At 56.4% G+C, this 21,402-nt stretch overlaps 1 protein-coding gene across 1 annotated transcript in view; it reads right to left on the reverse strand.

Moving 5' to 3' along the window:
* Positions 1 to 303: 303 nt before the first annotated feature.
* Positions 304 to 21,402, reverse strand: part of Trpm5 (transient receptor potential cation channel subfamily M member 5) — a 42,354-nt gene continuing 21,255 nt past the window's right edge. Inside the window, exons 2-25 of the mRNA XM_004653912.2 lie at positions 20,273 to 20,417; positions 19,621 to 19,801; positions 18,317 to 18,483; positions 17,508 to 17,691; positions 14,517 to 14,581; positions 14,178 to 14,369; positions 13,756 to 13,858; positions 11,551 to 11,669; positions 10,864 to 11,202; positions 10,650 to 10,790; positions 10,422 to 10,545; positions 9,857 to 10,002; positions 9,158 to 9,270; positions 8,876 to 8,968; positions 8,379 to 8,637; positions 6,878 to 6,996; positions 6,564 to 6,696; positions 5,922 to 6,096; positions 3,035 to 3,188; positions 2,301 to 2,482; positions 1,898 to 2,030; positions 1,144 to 1,216; positions 707 to 773; positions 304 to 424 (exon numbers count right to left, since the gene is read on the reverse strand). Coding sequence (XP_004653969.2) covers positions 336 to 424; positions 707 to 773; positions 1,144 to 1,216; positions 1,898 to 2,030; positions 2,301 to 2,482; positions 3,035 to 3,188; positions 5,922 to 6,096; positions 6,564 to 6,696; positions 6,878 to 6,996; positions 8,379 to 8,637; positions 8,876 to 8,968; positions 9,158 to 9,270; positions 9,857 to 10,002; positions 10,422 to 10,545; positions 10,650 to 10,790; positions 10,864 to 11,202; positions 11,551 to 11,669; positions 13,756 to 13,858; positions 14,178 to 14,369; positions 14,517 to 14,581; positions 17,508 to 17,691; positions 18,317 to 18,483; positions 19,621 to 19,801; positions 20,273 to 20,417 — 3,496 coding nt within the window. The 3' untranslated portion in view covers positions 304 to 335. The remainder of the gene's footprint in view (positions 425 to 706; positions 774 to 1,143; positions 1,217 to 1,897; positions 2,031 to 2,300; positions 2,483 to 3,034; positions 3,189 to 5,921; positions 6,097 to 6,563; positions 6,697 to 6,877; positions 6,997 to 8,378; positions 8,638 to 8,875; positions 8,969 to 9,157; positions 9,271 to 9,856; positions 10,003 to 10,421; positions 10,546 to 10,649; positions 10,791 to 10,863; positions 11,203 to 11,550; positions 11,670 to 13,755; positions 13,859 to 14,177; positions 14,370 to 14,516; positions 14,582 to 17,507; positions 17,692 to 18,316; positions 18,484 to 19,620; positions 19,802 to 20,272; positions 20,418 to 21,402) is intronic.

The raw sequence follows: 21,402 nt of genomic DNA on the forward strand, positions 1-21,402 counted from the left end.
GGTAGTGTTTAAGGAAAAGTGGTCTAACAACACTGTGTGGGTTGGGGTTCAGCAGCAAAGCAGCTGCTCAGCTTAGACTGAAACTGCCTCTGCAGCACTTGACCAGTGAATGCTTGCTGCCCAAACCAAGCCAGGTGAGCTCCCTATGGGGACGTAGGAGCTCCCTCTGCTGGAGAACTCATCCCAAACAGCTGGCCTACCCAGAAAGCCAGGAGACAGATTTCATTTCCACTGGGGACTTTTCTAGAAGTGGGAGAGGGTTGGTGTGTCCCCAAGGTCCAAGATGGCCAAGGAAAGATCAGGCTTGGGGTTCCAGGACAGGTGAGTCCTTGGTGTTAGACGTCTGAGGGTGGCTGGTCGGCCTCTGGATGCTCCCTGTCAGCATCTGGGGCCAGCTGGCTTCTGTGCCCGCAGTTCTGAGGGTCTGTGGAAGGGAATGTGTGGAGAAAGACCCATCAGCTGTGAAACGTCAGCCTGGGGCAGAACAGAAGGAAGAACAAGGGTCGGGACGTGGTGGCACTCAGAATGGTCAAGGGCTCAGTCAAGTAGGGGCACGCCGAGGGCCGTGGAGGCTTCTAGCGTGGGTGGAGAAGGCAGAGCGCAGCACGTGGACTGTAGCCCTATTCCTGGCCTCACACAGCACCCAAGGAGGAGAGCCTGTGCCCACCCCACACACATACACCCCCCCAAAAAAAAAAACACTTACCCTTGTACGCGCTGCCAGGAGCTAGTGTGTCGGCCATGGAGGAGAGGAGCAGTGTGCAGTAGTTGGCCTAGAGAAGGTGCCAAGACATGGGAATGGGGGTCACTCCTATTTGAGTCACCTGCTGCCAGGGCCACTGCTGCCATGAGTCTCCTTCCCTCTGGTCCAGGTTCCCACAGTGTGTGACAAGGGCACCCGACCCTTAGGTCTGTAGAACCAGCTCTGGAAGTTCAGCAGGTCCTGAAAGTGACCCTGGGCAGGGGCGGCACAGACCTACATGTGCCTCCGCTCTGATGTCTTGCCCTGTCCACAGTCCTTCTCCTGTCCTTGCCTTACGTTGCCTAGTAGGACCCTGGGTGCAGGGCTGAGGTGGTCTTCACAGTACCAGGTGGACAGCTCAGCCCCCCCCCCAAAGTGTGAGGAACCATGTGCTGACTTGCCTGTGATTCCAGACACTTGATCCTCTTGTCCTGCTCCCTGAGCCCCCCAAGGTACTTGGCAACCAAGTCCACTCTGTGGAGAAACAGGGCCAGTCATAGCCATGATACCACACCACCCATCCCTGGGGGGAGCCTGCTTGTCCGGCTCCACTGGGCTTTTGGGTGTTCTAGCCTGCTGCTGTGGTCCCTTCCTGGCCTATTTCCCTCTTTCCCAGTCTGAGGGCCCTGTTGTGGGTACAAAGGACTTCACCCTGCCTGGTCTGTGTCCCTCAGCAAGGGAGGGAACACGGTGTGTCTTTCCCTGCAGCTGGGGTGGAGCTGTGGGCTCAGGAGGAGAGGAAGGAGTCCCACAGTAGGGAGACAAGCTTAATGACTTCAGGGTGGGCGTGCCCCCAGCAGAAGCAGAAGGCTGGGCTGCTGGGTCCTGTGGCCATGCTTCCCTAGTCAGATACTGTTGATGGCACCACAGGGCCACAGCTAGCCTGGAGGAAACTCAGCATGCCCCCCCAGGGCACAGAATCTGGCCGGCATGCTTACTATAGACAGGCCCTTCCCAGGCCTACAATTCCTTTCTAACCCAGATGACCAGATCGGTGTCCACCCCATGGTTCTGGGGAACAATCAGCTGGCTTGGCGTCTGGATCTACATGTTTTCAGGCAGAACCTTCTATATTTCTGAGTAGCCAATGAGCTGACAGCCTGGGTCTCTGTGTACCCGCTCTTTGGGGTCCCACAAAGCTGACTGGCCCCACACCTGTGTGCAGTTTTCCTCAGCATCTCCCCCTCACTATCTCTCTTCCTCTTCTCCACATCACTCAGGAAGTTTTCCTTCTGGACCGTCTCCCAGGTGACGATCTTCTGGTCTAGGGGATCAGGCAGGTCTCTCTCTGACAAGGCAGAACCCGTCGTAAGTCTTGTGAGAGCCATTAGGGCCCCTTAGGCGAGCACAGGTCTGGGGTAGGACAGGGGAAGCCAGGGAGAGGTGCCACTAGGCGGGGCATGCAGTGGGTGAATGGTAACAAATGGCGTGCAGAAACCTTCAGGTGCGAGGAGACGGGGTCCACAAGGCTCCCCAGAACCCCAGTCACCACCCTTCCCATGTGTCTCACTGGGCAGCCAGGGCCTTTGGGAGCAGTGGTTAGTGGAAGCAGCCTCACCCAGGTGCTGGCGTTTGTGCTGGGCTTCCTTCCTGAAGGCCCGCTTGAGCACCAGGCTCAGGTGGCTGAGGAGGATGAACGGGGGCGCCAGGGCCGGGCGCCCATGGTACTCCACGATGAGGTGGTAGCGTTGGAATTTCCAGAACATGTCAGCATTGCCCTGCACCACTTGGAATGTGTAGCTGCAGGACACACAGCCAAGCCTCATGCTCTCTCAGTTCCTCTCTCTGCCCCTGACATATACGCTGCCCCCCCCAAAAAAACACACACATAAACAGCCCAGCATCCCTGCCATCTATGTGAAGCTGGGATCAGCTGGGCCATCCTGGGAGCCCTTTCAGAAGCAGAGGCCCAGCACCCTATCATCAACAGTCTCAGGCATACCGTAGTGGAACCCCGCATACTGGGGCCTCTCCACGCCACCCCTGAAGCCCTAGCTTTCACAGACCCAGGCACCATTTCCTGGAAGGATAGAGAATGGCAGTGAAGCTCTGGTGGGCTTGTAGCGAGCCCACACCACGGGTCTCAGCCTTTGACTGCAGGGCCAGGCCAGCAGACACAGCAGCCAAGTGCCCCTCCCTCTGCCTATTCTCCACCAGCATGTCTAGAGCCAGTCCCACCAAGAAAGGGTTGGGAGCTGGGGTCCACCATTCCTACCAAGAAGGGCATGGATCTGGGGTCCACCGGATTCAGACCCTGAACTTGGACACAGCAAGGGCAGGTGGCAGGAGTACCTGAACATGGCAATCAGCAGGTTCATGAGTAGCACATTGGTGACCAGCAGGAAGGTGACCAGCAAGAGAATGACCAGCCAATTAGCATAGAGGTTGGGGCAGGAGGGTGAGCCTTCCAGCAGCAAGGGATGGCGGGAGCAATTCACACGGGCCTCTGGAAGGCAAGCGGGCGCCCTCAGCTTGGGGAATGTGGTACCAGGCTGAGGCCATGAGGCACATGCAGGTGCTGGCTAAGGGACTCGTGGTCCTGGTTCACAGAGGACCATTTGCGCCACCGCGGAAGGCCCAGTTGCAGCAAACCTGACAGACAGGCAGCCCAGCCATCTCCCGCCTCTACTAGACTTCCATGAGGGGCCACAGGCCCTGGGGGCAGCGCAGGGGATGCAAGTGGGGATAGCAGAGTTGCAAGACCCATGTCTGCCTGTTGTTCTGTGTGACCTATTCCATTTATCCCAGAAAGACTAGCTCATGCTTGGGGCTCCAGAGTGGAGGAGAATCTGCAGCCTTCCATGTGTCTCTACCAGCACCGAGGACATAGTCTGCTCTGGACCACTCTGGGAGCTGGCCAAGCTGAGGGCATCCCCAAGGGGCTCAAAGTCACAGTTCCAACCCCTCGGAACCAGCCTGTCACCTCAGTTTCTCAATTTCAGGGCTAGGTATACCCCACCCAGCCTGCAGGGCAGCAGGAGGTTTGGGAGCAGGCAGGAGAGTAAGCAACTGCTCTCTGCCTGGCGTCACTTCCTGCTCTCTCCTTGCCATGTGTTGCACCTTACTGTGTGCGCACGCGCAGGTAAGCGTATGCGTCAGTTGTATGTACATTTTAGTGTGCTCCTGCATCTACCCCTCCAGGTCTCTGTGCTACAGTGATCGACGCTCCAAGTTCGTTGCCCCCAGGGTGCACTTGTTGGGTCCCTGACATTTGAGGTCTACCTGTGTGTACTGATGACCCTTTGACCCTGTCTCCCTTGCTGGGACGAATTCCTGGCTTGCCAACCTGAGTGAGTTATGGCCCACCGGTGAATTAATGAATGTCGTGTGGAGGGAAGCGTGCAGTGATCAGAGAGTGCTAGGCCCTGCCCTCCCCACCACCACATCTGCCCTAGCAGCCCCCAGCCCATGAATCTGCTTCTGTAGCTGATTCATGACCCTCCTCCTTCCTCCTGGCGCCCCAGAGAGGTGGGCCAAGCCAGTGTTTGTGAAGCCATAAATGTGTCTGATGAAAGTTCCTTGGGAATGACAACTGTCCTTTACCCTTCCCAGTGAGGACACAGACTTGTTCCTGGAACCCAGAGCTCAGGAGGAATGAAGAAAAAGTGATGGATGGAGGAGAGGGCCGCCCTGGGTCTCCAGAACTTTGCAAACTGGTCTGGAACTGTCTGGGCCTCAGTTTCCATCTAGGCCTAGGTACATGAGAAAATACTGCTTTATCCAAAGTACTGAGGACTGGGGGTGGAGGGTTGGGGGATGCACCCAAAGGACCCGGAAAAGAAGGGGTTAGGGTGTCCTGTGGACTTTCCATAGTCTACTCTGCCTGCCCCGTGGAGATAGCCAACCCTAGGCTAGGTGCAATCGCCATCCCTCTACTTTTGCCAGGAGGTGCTGGCTGATCTAGATCTGTTCCCCAGGCCAGAACTTTTGCCACTAGGAAACAGGGGCCCCAGCCCTGCCTGCCCTGGCTGAGGCGCCCATGGTCCCCCTCCTGTCCCTGGAGGTTGGGGCATCGGGCCATATGGTGAGGGTGAGGAGGTGGAGGCCGGCAGGGTCTGGTTAGACTAATGACCTGGAAAGCTGATGCCTCAGGATGAGCAAACACCAAAGGCCCTGTGAGTGGGGAAAAGAAAACACCCCAGGAAATGGCCAGAGAACACCCTAATTAGGAGGCACTTTCCACTCCTGCTGTCCCTAGACACCTGGGTTTGCTCCAATCTCACTGTTGTCCATTGACAAATATTTGCCGAGTGTCTTGATTGCCGGCCTCGCCTCATTTAGTAGCCTCCCTGCTGAGATGGTCAGGCTTAATCTGCTGCTGCCCGCCCGACTGACCAGTTTATGGCCAAGTGGGGCCCTCCACATTAGCCTGAGCTAGTCCCCACTCTGTGCCCTGTCTCTAAGGCTGTGCTCCCCCAAAAGTGCCACATGGGGCTGGTGCCTCGAGTCTTTCATCCTGACCCCCGGGCTCTCCTTCCTCCATCACCCCTAACATCCATGCAGCAAGCAGCTAGCCCATCTCCCTCTGCACCCACTCATCATATAGAAGTCCCCAGAATCTCTGCCAGCCCCAGTCAGATGCAGGGCCTGACTTCAGGGTGCCCATGGCCACAGATAATCCACGTACCCATGACAACAACAGGCAATGCACACAAACTGAGGAGGTTCCCCAGTAGAAGCATGGTGCTGCTGGTAATATGTGGGTATTTGGTGGGTGGCTGGTTGGCTGACAGGGATATCACAGCCAGTGAGACCCCATTGGATGCCCAGGGGGTCCTGAGAACTCTGTGCTGTCCTCCCAATGCCCTTCCATACTCTGCCACTTACGGATCTCCCCAAAAGCCCAGCTCGCTCTTCAGCCTCCTAAGGCAGCTGGCTAGCCTTTGGCCCTTCAGTGTCTCTGTATCCCAGTTCCCATCCAAGGTAAGGTTGGGGGCTACTTGCCTGGCCCCAGCTTCTGATTCCTACCCTGGATGGTGTGCAGGGCCCAAGGTCTGCCCTCAGAGACGTCATTGTCTCAGCCATCCATCTTCATAGCCAGGGCCCTGGTGACCCAACAGACGCCATATGTCCCTGGGCTGTGAAATCTGGACAACCCCTTGGCTGCACCAGAGCTAGAGGCCTGCTCTTGTCTGGCACAGAAGGTACACTCTCCCCACCCTCCCAGCCAGGCACGAACCATCAATCTCGTCCAGGGGGATCTGTCCAAAGATCTGCAGATATGGCCGGTACAGCACGCGGCGGAAGATCCATTCCAGACGGCCGTCGTGTGGGTGCAGCAGGGCCTGCGTGGTCACACCATAGGCCACAAGCCACACGCTCAGGAAGAAGAGGAAGAAGAAAACATCCTTCATCTGCAGGGGAAGAGGTCAGCAGCACCTGATGGGGGGGGCCAGGTGGGAACCCATCTTCCTTATAGACATAGTGGGGGTTCATCCCCACCAGAGTCAGGGTCCTAGGGGATTCAGCATTCATTGAGTTCCTGGAGAGACTCTTCACCCAGGCTCAGGGTCTCACTGTGATTTAGACAGCCTCATGGGGGTGCTCCCCATCTACTCAGCTATGGAGCTCCAGGAAGCCCGCCCCTTCCAGGGTCAGGGTCCCATGGGGCCTCAGCATTCATTGGGACTCATGGTTTCCATCGACCCAGGGATGGAGTCCCAGAGCCTTTATCTGTCACCCAGGTCAGAGTCTCATGTGTGGGATCCATCTAGCTAGGGTTCCAGGGGGCTCACCCATCAGGGTCAATAAGGGGGCTCCCATCTAATCAGGGTCATGTCCCACATAATGGCTCATCCCCCAGGGCCAGTCCCAGTCTCACCATCCGTTCCACGATGATGATCTTGGGGCCCAGCTGCTTATGGATGGCAAAGATATGGATGAGTCGAAGCGTGAACACCATGAAGTCAATGGCAAGGACGGTGCGGCCAGCCTCAAACACTGAAGGCAGCATCCTGGGGGAGGACACAGGCTGGGTAGGGTTTCTAGTGCCCAGAAAGGGGAAGAGATTTCTCCCAGGACACACAGTACACTGGCCAAATGGCAGGTGCCAGGACCACACCAGAATTTCAGAGACCCTAGTGACTTCCCCTAGAGCCTGCCCACCAGCCCAAGGGCCCACCTGAGGCCACAAACCTGCAGGTGACGCCAAGGATGAAGAGGAAGATGGCCACCATGTCGCACTTGTTCCAGTTGTCCTCCACATAGAGAGTGAACTTCTTCACCAAGTGCGTGTCCTCATCCGTAAAGAAGCCCTGTAGAGGGAGACAGGCTAGTGACAGCTGCCACGGTGTGCCTTTCTGAGACTGGGGTGGGTTCTGCAAGGATCAGAGACCAGTCTGCCATTGTGATCAAGATGCATCGTGAGCAGGACTCAGACTACGGCTGGAATTTGGAGGGCGTCAATGGAAATCATTCCAGGGTTATGTCTGGGAACAAAAACCGAGGTCAGGGTCTGAGGAGATGACTCAGGGGGTAAAACGTTTGCCACATAAGCATTAAGACCTGCATTCAGATCTCTAGTACCCATGTATACATCAGGCATTGTGGCATGTGCCTACAATCTCAGCGCTGGGGAGGCAGAGACAGGCTGATTCCCTAAGGCTTATTGACTGACTAGTCTAGCACAACCAGCGTGGTTCAGATTCAGGAGAAACCCTGTCTCAAAAACTAAGATGGGACTGGAGAGATGGCTTAGCAGTTAAGGTGCTTGCCTGCAAAGCCTAAGGACTCATGTTCTACTCTCCAGATCCCATGTAAGCCAGTCGTGCAAGGTGACATAAACGCACAAGGTCACACATGTGCACAAGGTGGAGCATGCATCTGGAGTTCAAGTGCAGTGGCTGGAGGCCCTGGTGCACCAATTCTCTTTCTTTCTCTCCCTTTCTCTCTCACTCTTTCACTCATTCACTCTCTCTCTCTCTCATAAAAAATAAGGTGGAGGGCTGGAGAGATGGCTTAGCGGTTAAGCGCTTGCCTGTGAAGCCTAAGGACCCCCGTTCGAGGCTCAGTTCCCCAGGTCCCACGTTAGCCAGATGCACAAGGGGGCGCATGCGTCTGGAGTTCGTTTGCAGAGGCTGGAGGCCCTGGCGCGCCCATTCTCTCTCTCTCCCTCTATCTGTCTTTCTCTCTGTGTCTATCACTCTCAAATAAATAAATAAAAATTAAAAAAAAAATAAGGTGGAGAACAATTGAGGAAGACACCATTGTCAATCCTTGACCTTCACACACATGTGTATACACACACATATACACCACACACATGCGCATGCACACACACACACACACCAGAAAATCTGATCAATCTGAGATTGGAGTCAGGGCTGTCTGTGATCAGAACTCAAGCTCAGAGTCAGTTTCCTGTGTGTGTGTAGACTTGACCAGTGATCCAGGTCAGTGTTCAGACTGTCTAGGCACCATGAGCATGCTCAGTCTGGAACGAGGCTCAGGGCTCAGTCTCTAACCAGGATTCGTCTGTGACCAGAACCAGGGCTCAGGATTCCGGGGAGACAGGAAAGCCCCATGATGGTCTTCTTCTACAGATGAAGACCCCTCTAGCCCCAAGGGCAGGACCCGCCTGAGGCCATGTTGGTCCGAATGCCAGAGACTAAGAGTTGGGGCCGTTCTGGCCACTGACCTGTCGGATTTCCTCTAGCACCAGTGTGAACACCCAGAAGTACAGCGTGACCTCAGACCCCGACGGCCCCTGGGGAGGCGGCCTGAAGTCCACCAGCAGGACGTAGGTGAAGAGGAAGAGGAACGCAAAGTACATGACCACGTTCCCCAGGAACACGGTCACAGGTGCCCCCCAGAACTTGCGCCAGCGTGTAAGCAGGAAGGTGGCTTGTGGGCTTTGGGCTCCTTGAGCCCTTGGAGCCTCCATCAGCTTCTCCACCCTGTGCAGATGCAAAGGAAGTCGCTGTGATGAGGGGGCACCTGGCCACAGTGTCCCACAGGAGCCTTACTCTGTCCACCAGTCCAGCCTGTGGCCCCTTTCATTCTTCCTGCCCCCTCCTTCAGATGTCCTAGTCCCGTCCATGTGTCCTAGCCACTCTGTCCTTGCCAGTCGCCTGCCCCCACCACAGTCCTTCCCAGCCTCCCCTATCCTTCCTGGGCAGTCCCCTAGTCCCTTACTGGCCACCCGTGCTGTATAGGAGGCTCCACTCTGCATCCAGGCTGTCCGGCTCCTGCAGGTCCTCCAGGTCTGTCCTTGGTGGGACATCATCACTGCGGCATGGCATAGGGACACTCAGGGACCTTGGGAATGTCATTGCTCAGCCCTGAGCACCCAGCCAGCCAAAGAAGGACAAGGGATCACATGCCTCACTGCACGTCAAGCTGTGGGCAGTGGGACCCACAGGATACAAGACTCGGGACACCAAGAGGCTCTGGCATGTGCCGCCCACACTGACCTACCTGAAAGTGATGAGGTTGGTATAGATGAGGGCTGGGCAGATGAAGGCGCCCAGCAGCCGCAGGATGGGTGTGCCTGTGGCCATGTCCCCCCACCAGATCTTGGTCAGAAATGCCTAGAATAAAGACACATCCTGGCCACCGACCACCACACCTGTACCCACCTGGGGCTTCATACCGGGGATGCCTTTCCAAGACCCTTTTCAAGATGGGCTGTGGAGCCCCCTTGCAGCCCCACTTGGGGCGCCTACTCTGGTTTTTTCATTTGCAGTTGGCTGTTCTGTGACCCTTCCATAAAGTAAGTAAGGCTCAGGGTCGGCGGTGGGGGCGGGGGGGGGGCTGAGGAGGCGGCCCTGCGTCTGAGACTTTAAGTGGAAGAAGAGAGAAGCCAGCTGTTCTGATCCCTTCCCCTCAGAAACTGGAATGGGGTGCCCAGTGTGGTGGCTCAAGTCTTTAAGCCTTTAATCCCAGCACTCAGGAGGCAAAGGTAGGAGGATCACTGTGAGTTCGAGGTCAGACTGAGACTGCATAGTGAATACCAGGTCAGCCTGGGCTAGAGTGAGACCCTGACTTAAAACACACACACACACACACAAAAAAGAAGAAACTGGAATGTGGGTAAGGATTTGGTTGGTTGGGGGGGGGGTTACCTCGCTGTTTTGTGGGTGTCCCCACCCCATCTCTTCCCCTAGGGCTGCTCACCTGCACACCATCATGGGCAAAAAAGGCCTTGGCGTCGGCCTCAGTAGCTAGGTGCAGGCACGTGGTCCTGCTCCAGCTGTGGTTGCGGCGCACCAGCAGGGCGAAGGCGCGGTCCTCACTGTTACGGTAGCACTCGGAGAAGAGGTCTGCCAGAGGGCCCTGCATGCTGGAACCGGGCCCTGCCCCCCGGCCCCCTGTCCCCTGCAGGGCCTGCTCTGTGTCTAGCTCCCAGCACCCACCCAGTCCTCCCGCACTGCCGGGCCACCGGGCGCTCCCACCCTTCCCAAGCTTTCACCCACTCTGGTGCTTCCTCTTCCTCATCGGGACCAAGAGGACACCGGGCACTCCTCAAGTCCTCTGCCCTGTGCCAGGGCTCAGTGTGTGGCTGCCATGGGGCTCTGTGGTCCCGACTTGGTGCCCTCCCATTTGGGACTCCCAGGCTGACTTACACCCCAAAGAGGAGCCAGCTTCTCTACATAGGAGTCAACCCAGGTCACCCAGGGCCACACGCCCTCAAAAGACTGCCTGTATGAGAATGGAGACCTGTCACCTGTCCGCCACTCACCTAGGGCCAGCTGCTCATACTTGGCCTCGCGCATGGTGCGGGCCACCTCGGCCTCCGTCTCCAGGTGAGACATTTCCTTGATGATTTTGCATGCTGCCAGAGCGGCGGCCACACCCTCTTGGCCCTGGGAGATAGGGTTTCAGGGAGTGGCCCACCCACCCAGACACCCACCAACACACACACACATTGATGGAGCCCCAGCCTCCCCTGCTGGCAGCAGCTGTTCACCATTGTCCAGAAATAGGTGGCCATCTCATGGCGGTTTTGCAGTACAGCCCACAGAAACAAGTCTCTCCAGGGGTCCTTGCTCTTGCGGTTGAGGTCAACTAGCCACTTATGGCCCGTGGGCCGCTTGGCTGCCCCTGTGTCCTGCAAGAGGAGAAGTCGGTGTCCAGCCTGCCTGACCCTCGCCGGGCCCCAGCGGGGCCCCACACTCACTCACATCCAGCCTGAGCCCATCCTGGTAGAAGCCTCGGCAGGCATCGTGCAGGAAGTCCTTGAGCACGCGGGACACCTCGTGCAGCGAGAAGGCGGATGGCCCGGCAGGCAGCTCACGGGCCTGCTGGGCGCCCAGGCCGGCCAGTGTCAGCCGGCCTTCCTCGTGCTTGCGTTGCAGCAGGCTGAAGAGCAGGCTCTTGGGCGACACGGAGCAGTAGAGCTGCTGCAGCCGCCCGTAAGTCAAGAAGTCGGCCATGTCTGCGCCGCTGTCCACGAAGAGGCGCACGAACTCCGGCTTGTCACTCACCAGGGCGTCGGTCATCACCTCCTCCAGGTCACAGGACTGGATGCAGTGGGCGGAAAGCGGGGGGGGCATGGCGATAGTGATCAGGAGACTGGCATGACCCCAGCCTGTCCCCTAGCTGGGCAGGCACAACATGCTGTCCCCAGGTGCTTTGGTGACGGACTGATAAAGCGAGGGTGGCGGGGATGACCGGCACCCAGGGTGACCCAGCCTGGACTTTGAAAGTAAGCCTGGTCTCATCTTGACCTCCTTACTAGGTCAACGGCGGGGGGGGGGGGGGGGGGGAGAATGGGCCCAGCTAACACACCCCAGGACCGCACTTCCTCTGGTCTCAGCCTCGGGGTGGTCCCCGCCCGACATCGGCAAACTAAGCTGGGAGCAGGGCACCTTCCACTCCACTTCCCCGCTGAAGATCTCGCTCTTGGCGATGTCCACGCGGTCCCAGGCCACCGCCAGCTTGAGCTCATCCAGGTAGTCTTGGGCCTCTTGGCTGTGGCTCTTACAGGCTGTGGGCAGAGCAGGCGGTGGTGAGGACGCACAGGGCCTGGGGTGCGGGACGGGAACTGCGTGGAGTGGCCGTACGCAAAGAACCCAGGTGCAACACGCGGGGCCCAGTGAGACGGAAAGAAATCACCCTCGGTGACGGAGGAGCTCAGCCAGCAGCCCCGTTCCCGTGAACGGGTGAGAAGGAAAAAGTTGCCACATGGAGGAGACAGTTCTTCCACGGGAGGGACTAGGTGCTTTCTCTGGAGATTCATTGCTGGACTTAAGAGTTGGCTCTTTGTCTCCGTGACTGTGCGCTGGGCACCGAGTGTGCAGGTTTCTGTGACGCCGGGTGGGATCCTACAGGGATCTCTGAGTCTCATTGTCTCAGGTGGGGTTGGAGGTGAGGGCTGCTAACCTCGGAGCTGCCCACACTACACATGCTTTTTTATAATAAGCTTTCGAAAACTGGGGCTGGATGGATGGCTTAGCGGTTAAGGCGTTTGCCTGCAAAGCCAAGGGACCCAGGTTCAATTCCCCACGTTAGCCAGATGCACAAGGGGGCACATGCATCTGGGGTTCGTTTGCAGTGGCTGGAGGCCCTGGTACACCCATTCTCTCTCTCCCTGTTTCTCTGTCAAATAAACAAAAAATAAATAAATAATATTTTTAAAGTGTGTGTGTGGGTGGGTGGGTGTGTGTGTGTAGGTCTGAGGACAACCTGGAATATGGGTCCTCACCTTCCAGCTTGTTTGAGGCAGTCTTTTGATCACCTCTGTGTATGCCAAGCTCGTTCCCAGAGCTTCCACATTCTCCCAACTCCACCTCCCTTGTTGTCACGGGACGGCTGGGATTACAGAAGCTTGCGACCACATCTGGCTTTACATAGGTGCTGGGATCTGAGTTCTAGTTATCAAGCTTGCTCAACAAGGACTTCACTCACTGAGCCACGCCCAGATGCCTTTTCTGAAGGGTTTTCTCCACTCAGCATTGCCCTACCCAGCCTCCAGCCACACGCATTCCCCCAGTGACAACCTTGTTGGATGGTGAGAGCCTAGTGCAGTCTCTCTCTCACCCTTTCCCTCTCCTTTCCTCCCTCTCTCTTTCTCCTTTTGAGATAGAGTCTCATTCTAGCCCAGGTTGACCTGAAACTCATTCTGTAGCTCCAGGCTGGCCTTGAACTCACGTTCATCTTCCTACCTCTGCCCTCCAAATGCTAGGATTAAAGGCGTGTGCTTCCACGCCCCCTAGTGTTGGGATTAAAGGCATGAACGCCGCGCCCAGAACCTGTGTTCATCCCCTGCATTCATCCGGGCTGAACAGAAAGAATCACGTGTGGTGCCCTGGGCAGCGGGATCATGGCTCAGGCTTGGGAGGGAAGGACATTCTGGCATGGGCTGCCCCACTGGTGGGCCCTGAGGGCACTGTGCTTCATGAAAGAATCTGGTCACAAGTGGACAGACCTGTGATTCCGTTTATGTAAAATGGCTCCAAAGCTCAGATCCACAGAGACACAGCGAAGGCGGTGGCCAGGGCCTGGGGTCAATGTGGAGTGATTGCTAAGGGCTACGCGTGGTTCTTTGGGGATGACAGAAAAGTTCTGGAATTCGTGATGGTTTCACTACCCTGAGACTACACTCAGCACCACTAACTGAACACTGAGGAAACTGGTAGACTTGGGGCAGAGCTAGCAATGGCTGCTCAACTCAGAGTACTTGATTGAGTTCGGGTCTCCGGACCCCACGTGAAACCTGGAAGCTGTGACCCCAATGCACCTGCTGCTGAGATGAGAGGCAGAGATGGGGATTTCCAGGAAGCTCTCAAGGAGAGACGCGAATAACAAATGAGGTGGAAGGCAAGTATTTAAAAGTTGTCCTTTGACTTCCACATGGATGCTGTGACACGTGCATGCCCTCACACACACGAGCAGCTACCCCCACATATGCACACACACTCATCAAATAAATAAAATAACCATTTCTTATACGTCTGCTGCACATAGAAACCACACAAGTTTGTGTGGTCTTCCCCACCTGGGAAGGGCTGGCAGGCGTACATCAGGGACATAGCTGAGGGCACTGCTGCCAAGGATGGCTTTGCCCAGCTCACCTTTCACCAGCGCCTTGAGAATGACAGTATCCAGGCTCTCAGAGCCCTCTCGTTCAAAGTCGTACACAGTGAGCAGGTGAGGGTGGGCGGCGATATTCTGCATCTGAGACACCAGAGAGAGGCCCTGAGGCGAGCCCGTGGCAGGCATGGAGCCTGGCAGGGCCCCCAGACAGGTCAATGTGTTCCCGCCGCCTGTTAGGTCCTGCTGAGGGCCGCCCACAGCCCATGGGTGTTGGCTGCCCAGTCTTTCTGTCCCATGTGGATCTGGATAAACGAGGGGCCCTGGAAACTGGACGGCGGGCTGGAAGGACACACACTGGGCCAGTGTTACCTCAGAGAAGCAGCCCCATCCCAGAGGAAGTGGGGAGACCCAGGAGGAGGCCGTGTCCAACCTCAGCCTCTCCAGCCTGCCTGCCACGCACCAGTTCCGTCCAGTGCAGAATGGCTTCCTGGGAGAACGGCTCTCCGGGGAACTTCTCTCTGAACTGCTTCTCAGCCACCTGGGGCACCAGGAGATGTGGCTGGTTCACCAGGGCGGCGAGCACGTCGGCAATGCCCCCCGAGCCTGCCAGGATCAGCCATGGGGTGGCCTGTTCCACGGCCCTGGAAATCCTCTGAGAAGGGCAGAGCAGCCAGTTGGCCTGAGTGACATTGATGCTCACTCAGGGAAGACCTGCACTCCCTGCCCTGCCCTGGGATGCATTTTGATTCCCTTCTATCTTCCTGGGGAGCCAGGGGCTCCGCCCTTGCTCTGCGCTTACCTCCAGGGCACCGGGGTCTCCATTGACCAGCAGGCAAAGGACCGGTATCTGGATGCTGCTTGTACCTATGGGAGGAAGAGCCCAGACACCCCTTTAATGCTCATGGGAAGGTAGGAGCTTGGGTCCTCCTCATGACCCTCCAATTGTCATGTTTCTGAAACACCCTGGCAGAAGCTATTTCTTTTCTACTCACTTCTAAAAAAAAAATTTTTTTTTAAATTTGAGAGCAACAGACAGAGAGAGAAAGAGGCAGAGAGAGAGAGAGAGAGAGGAGAGAATGGGCACGCCAGGGCCTCCAGCCACTGCAAACGAACTCCAGACGCGTGCGCCCCCTTGTGCATCTGGCTAATGTGGGTCCTGGGGAATCGAGCCTCGAACCAGGGTCCTTAGGCTTCACAGGCAAGCGCTTAACCGCTAAGCCATCTCTCCAGCCCATCTACTCACTTTTTAAATGAACTCCAGACGCATGAGCATCTGGCTTATGTGGGTTCTGGAGAATTAATCCTGCATCCTTAGATTTTGCAAGCAAGCACATTAACTACTAAGCCATCTCTCCAGCCCTTGCCCCAATTTTTTTTTTGGTTTATTTTTATTTATTTATTTGAGAATGACAGGCAGAGAAAGAGGCAGAGAGGGGGGGGGAATGGGCACACCAGGGCTTCTAGCCACTGCAGATGAATTCCAGATGCATGTGCCCCCTTGTGCATCTGGCTGACATGGGTCCTGGGGAATCGAGCCTCGAACCGGGGTCCTTAGGCTTCACAGGCAAGCGCTTAACTGCTAAGCCACCTCTCCAGCCCTAGCTACCTCTCCAGTCCACTTCCCCCAATTTTTTAAGAGAGAGTCAGAAAAAGAGAATTGGCATGCCAGGGCCTCAGCCACTGCCATTGAACGCCAGACATTTGCGGTACCTAGTGGGCATGTGTGTCCTTGTTCTTGCCTCACCTTTGTGTGTCTGGCTTACATGGGATCTGGAGAGTTGAACATGGGTCCTTTGGCTTCACACCTTAATTGCTAATCCATCTCTCCAGCCCCCAATTTTTTAAATATATATTCATATTCACAAGGGAGAGGAGAGACAGAGAGAGGGAGAGGAAATCAGTTGGGTGTGCCAGGGCCTCCAGTTATTGCAAACAAAATCTAGGTGCATGCACCACCTTGTACATCTGGCTTACATGAGTATTGGGGTCCTTTGGCCTTGCAGGCAAGTGTCTTAAGCCATAAGCCATCTCTCTAGCCCAACTTTTTTTTTTCCTTTAGAGACAGAGTCTCATGTAACTCAGGCTGACTTTGAACTTGCTACATACCTGAGGATGACCTTGAACTTCTGATCCTCCTGCCTCTACCTCTTGGGTACTGGCATTACAAGGATGCACCACAATACTTGGTTTATGTGTTGCTTGGGATCAAACCCAGACCTTCATGTATGTTAGGCGAACTGTCATCTGAGTTACACATCTAGTCCACAAGGCTTTTTCTTTTTCTTTTTGTTGGTTTTTCTTCAGGGTAGGGTCTCACTCTAGTCCAGGCTGACCTGGAATTCACTATGTAGTCTCAGGGTAACTTCGAACTCACAGTGATTCTCCTACCTCTGCCTCCCAAGTGCCGGGATTAAAGGCGTGCGTCACCATGCCTGCCCTCCACAAGGCTTTTCCTAACAAAAGGTAAGCCCTATCCTGCATATCAGACACTGACGCCATGCCGAACAAGACTCCCACCCTACATCTGTGGCCAGAGCTGGCATGCTGCCATTTCACTCTACACTGACCTAAGTAAAGTGAAGCTGCCAGTGCCTTGGTGACATCTGTCAAGTCCTAAGTTCTCCCACACCATGGCAGAGCAATTCTTCTGCCTCACACCCTACAAAACACACTGAGCCATCGGAGGGAGGGTTGGAAAGAGGGAGGGAGGGAGGGAGAGAGAGACGAGAGACGGGGGGGGGAGGGAGCGGGAAGGAGGAGCTGCCCAGACCTGCCAGAGGCCCCCGCCCCCCACCATGGGGCTTTTGCAATGCAAGGTGGACCTTGCTTCTGCACATGAAGGCATAGACCCAGCTCTATTTTCATGTTAAAGCATGCTGGTCTTACCAAGGAATTGTATAGGTGTTTGTTAACATTTTATGCTATTCATCCATATTGTAAGCAACGATACATCATTTCATTGATAGCTATTAGGCCTGGGGAGATGACTCCTGGCTTTGAACTGCTTGCTGTGCAGGTGTGAGGACCTGGGTTTGGATCCCCGGCACCCGCGGCAATGTCGAGCGGCCGTGGAAGCCCATTCGTAAACCCAGTCCTTAGCGAGCACAATTGATCCCCACTGGTTAGCTACCCCAGCCAGATCAGGAGACTCCCCGTGAGAGACAGTGAGAGATCCTGTCCCAGTCAATGAAGTGGGGCACAGTGGAGGAAGACATCCAAGGTCAACTTCTGGCCTCTACACACATACGCAGGTACAAGCACACACACACGCACCCACAAGGATACACACATGAACATACACCACACATGCAAAAAAATAAAAGACAAGTTACACACTACTGTTTTCTTAGTCATCTTTCCAACCCTTCCCGCTAGCCACAGCCACACGTATGCCTTGGGCGAAGCTGCCCTCTGGTGGGAGGAGGCATTGTGGCCGTGGTAGGAACTAGACCTCTTGGAACTTAGGTCTCTCAAAGCCCGGAACCCAGGGGAGCGCCAATGACCCCAGCCGCAACTACCCTGCTCCCTGGCATGGAGGCGGCTGCTCAGCCAGGGTGACCACCCAGCTGCACCCTTCTCCCATGCTCACCCCGAACAGCTCTTCTTCCAGGACCCACAAAGCCCAGGTCTAGGTCTGTGGTGGGGTGGTCTCCCTCTTGGGAGACCCCATCTTCCCTAAGGTCTCTGCATGTCAGTGCATGCCAGGTCCTCATGCGTCCGTCCCCCAGGTGCTGCTCTGAGGGTCACCTCGTCTGTGTCGCCCAGCCCCAGGTGTGACCCTGAAACTCACCCCCATAGCCCGTCCTCTGCTGCGAGATGTGTTTCTCCAGCCGCAGCCGCAGCTCCGCCAGCCCGTCCCTGCTCCCAGGCCCGCCAGACTCCACCAGGATGAAGTGGGAGAGATTGCTATCCAGAGGGCAGAGGGGGCCCTGGCTGCCACTGTCCTCCGCGGGGTATTGGATGGGGGTATCTTCCTGTGCCATGCATGAGGGGGAGACACAGTGAGGCAGATCCCTTAGGAGTGCCTCAACGGAGGCCCTCCATGGTGTGAACCCCAACCAGAGCTCTGGGGAACACTTCAGTGTAGCCTTAGATTCTGCACCCCTCAGACTGGGCCCAGGATCTTCCCCGGACAGACAGAACTGTAAAAGCAGCTGGGGCTGTGCCAGCTTCACGTTCTAGAGTCTTCCATGCTGGAGTCCAGGCCTCACCTTACTGGCTACTCCATGGGCCTCTAGTTGCCTATGACTTGGAAACTTCCCGGGGTAGGGGATGAGAATGAGTACCAGAGAACAGAACTCACCTGGCTAGGGTGATACAGGGCTTAGGGGACAGTGACCCAGCTAGACCCATAATGGCATTAGCGTGGCCCTTCCTTCCAGCAGAGTGGAGCGGGCTGGCACCCTTGTTCCTAAGTGGTGCTGCCGCCTGCTGGTGTGTGCTGCGCCCTGCAGCTCCATGCTTTCCCTCTCACTGCTGCTGAGCCTTCTTCAAGTTTCACCTCCTGGGGTGGGGTCCTAATCCCTCAGGGCTTCTGTCCTCCACCTTCCCAGCCCCACCAAGCTCCAGCACCTGAGGTACCATGAGCCCGTCGCTCACCTTGACATCATCCAAAAGCCGGCGGTGAAGGACACGGCCCAGTGAGGCCATGCCAATGGCCACCATGCGGACCTTGGTAGACGTACTGGCCAGTGAGTGGTCACGCACAGCCTGTCCTATGTGCCGGGCCAAGCCCATGCGGAGGGCACTGGTCAGAATCCAGGCACCTACAGGGGTGAGGGTAGGCAGGGCTCACTGGGGAGACACGGTCTATGGCCTCCCAGGTACAGTCCTCAGCTCCACCCACAGCTAGTGACGCGAGAATCAGACTGGGTGATGGGTCCTTTTCTCTCTTCCATTCTCCCCTATCTCCTCTCTCTCTCTCTCTCTCTCTCTCTCTCTCTCTTTGGTTTTTTTGAGGTAGAGTCTCACTCTGGTCCAGGCTGACCTGGAATTAACTCTGTAGTCTCAAGGTGGCCTTGAACTCACGGTGATCCTCCTACCTCTGCCTCCCAAGTGCTGGGATTAAAGCCGTGCGCCACCATGCCCGGCTTCTCTCTCTCTTTGAGAGAATTGGTGTGCCAGGACCTCAGCCATTGAAATCAAACTCCAGATGTCTGCACCACCTCGTGGGCATGTGCAACCTTGCACTTTCCTCACCTTTGTGCATCTGGCTTACATGGGATCTAGAGAGTCAAACATGGGTCCTTAGGCTTTGCAGGCAAGCATCTTAACCCCTAAGCCATCTCTCCAGCCCTCTTTTTCTTTTTTCCTTGGGATCTTACTCTGTAGCCCAGACTGGTTTTAAATTCACAGCTATCCTCCTACCTCAGCCTCCCAGGTACTCGGAGAACAGGCATACATCAACATGTCTGGCTATGGGGAATGTTTTGAGGCCCTGGTGGGGACAGTGAGGCCCAGGGACTGTGCTGGACGGACAGGATCCATGTGATAAAACTCTCCACCCCCATCTCATGACAAACCTTTCTCCTTTGCTGGTCACTTCTGTAGTAAGGGTTCCAGGGCCTCAGAACTCCAAATCCTTCTACTGAGTTTTCAACATAAAGCCCATGCATTTGATTTTGATCTAGCTGGCCAGAGTGCTATACAAAAGCAGTGGGGATGCAATAGGGACTGCGTGCATTGAGTGGGGAGTAGCTAGGGCTTCTCTTGCAGACCCCAGACCCTATGAGAAGAGTGGGAAGCTCTGAAGAAGGAAGGCTCAGCCTCAACTTACTATGGGCCAGTTGGGGCCCTGGGTGACAACCTTCAGCCCGGTTTGCGTGGCATCCCTACAAGGTGCTCCCAGGGCACCATGGGGGGCAGGAGAAATCAAATGGGTCCCAGTTCAGGCAGAGCCTTACCTGTGCTCTGGGCTGCCTTTACTAGCCCCTTACGCAAGATATCCCTCAGCCAGGACTTCATGGCAAAAGGCCGCTCCTCACCCACTAGGGACACCACCAGGTTGGGAGCTGGCAGGTGCCATTCAGTGAGCAGAAGATCAAAGAGCATCGAGGGAGCCACGTTGCTTGGCACCTTCACCAACTGTGGGGTGGGGGTGGGGTAGTGGGTTCAGGGTGGAGACATGGGTGGGCATAGGAGGACGGGGATTTGGGCACAAGGTGGATGCTAGGCTGGAGGGAGAATTGGGATGCTGGGTATAGGCTGGGTGCTGTGGAATGGGGTGGGCTGCAAGGGAAGAGCCCCCTGAGATCCCTTTTGGGTCAGGGTGTGTCCTGCCTGAATCTATATGAGGTCCCGCCATCTTGATGCTTCCTCCAATGTGAGTGGGAAGTTGGGCAGGGGTCCTCGACACACCTGAGCCCCGCGGATCTCGGGCCTCTCAGGTGGATCACGGGGTTCCAAGCACTGCTGGGTGGAAGCCCCTCACAAACTCTGCCTATCTGGTCAGAGACTCTACACACCCAGCCTACAGGGAATCAGCTTTGAGGAGGAAGCGGGACTCAGGAGTTCGGGGCATGGTGGGTGTCAACTGGGGGAACACACTGCCCCTACCTTGCCTCGCTTCTTCCCAGATCCTCCGAAGTCGACTTCACAGCGACACAGGCCTGGCCCCCACCCATCCCCCACATCCGGGGGGCTGCCAGGACAGGATCCCTGGGCCATCTGCAGGGCTGTTTCTCTGTGGGACACAGGATCCCTGACAATGGGACAGCCACCCACTTGCCCTCACAAGGAAGCCCTGTCCCAGACACATGTAGCAGAGGCTTGGAGACCATGGTCCTATGGCTTCCTATCTGCTGGTCCCACAAACCCCCATCATGGCTCCCCCTGCTTCATCAGAGTGGCTGTTGCTGGGTTGGGGGATCACTCCTGGGACATATCCAGTCCATCTACCTGGCTCTGGTCCTCACACTTCCCCAGTCCCAGGCATCCGGGCCTTGCCGCACTAGCCAACAGTTCTCCAAGGGATGTTTTGGATACCCCAAAAGTAGTAGTGGGAGACTCAGAGTTCCAGCCACATAGCCCATGGGGGCCATGCCCTGGTCAGCCCCAAGCTAGGGCTGACAGCGCCCTCAGGCTGGTGGACGAATGAGAAGGCAGAGACTCAGCGCAGGGTTGGAGGTTAAGAGGAAGGAAGGGAGGAGGGGAGGGAGCTGCTGGAAGCTAGGAAAGGCAGGCCGGGAGGAGAGGCCAGGGCGGCAAGGCAGGGCAAAGAGCCTTCACCAGGCTCACCTGACCTTAGGGGCAGTCAGGACTTTACTCAGCTCTTCCCCTCCACCCCCCCGGGTTCCCACCTTGGGGAGCAGAGGGCTCCAGGCAGTGTCTCTCAGCCTAAATGAGTTCAAGTCCCTCTCACACCATCCCCCGAGCCCAGGGTCTCAGCCCTCAAGGACCAGAGCAGATTGGCCCATGTGATGAGGAGTGGGTCCCCTCTGACCCCCGTCATGCCCTGGCACCTCTCCCAGCCTCCAAAGCATGCTCCTTTATCATACTCTGGCCTATGAGCCTGCTCTCTTAGAAGTAGGTGTGAGGCTGGGGCAGGACACAAACCCCTAGAAAGGCCTACTGGGGGTGCACTCTTGGCGAGGAGCAACCCCCAGACTTTCTGTGTGACCTGGGCCAACCTGCTGCTTCACACTTCTCTCCATTCTAGTTCCTGGTCCTCCCATGGCTGCCTCGGG

This window comes from Jaculus jaculus, chromosome 1, assembly GCF_020740685.1.
Source record: "Jaculus jaculus isolate mJacJac1 chromosome 1, mJacJac1.mat.Y.cur, whole genome shotgun sequence".
NCBI lineage: Eukaryota > Metazoa > Chordata > Mammalia > Rodentia > Dipodidae > Jaculus > Jaculus jaculus.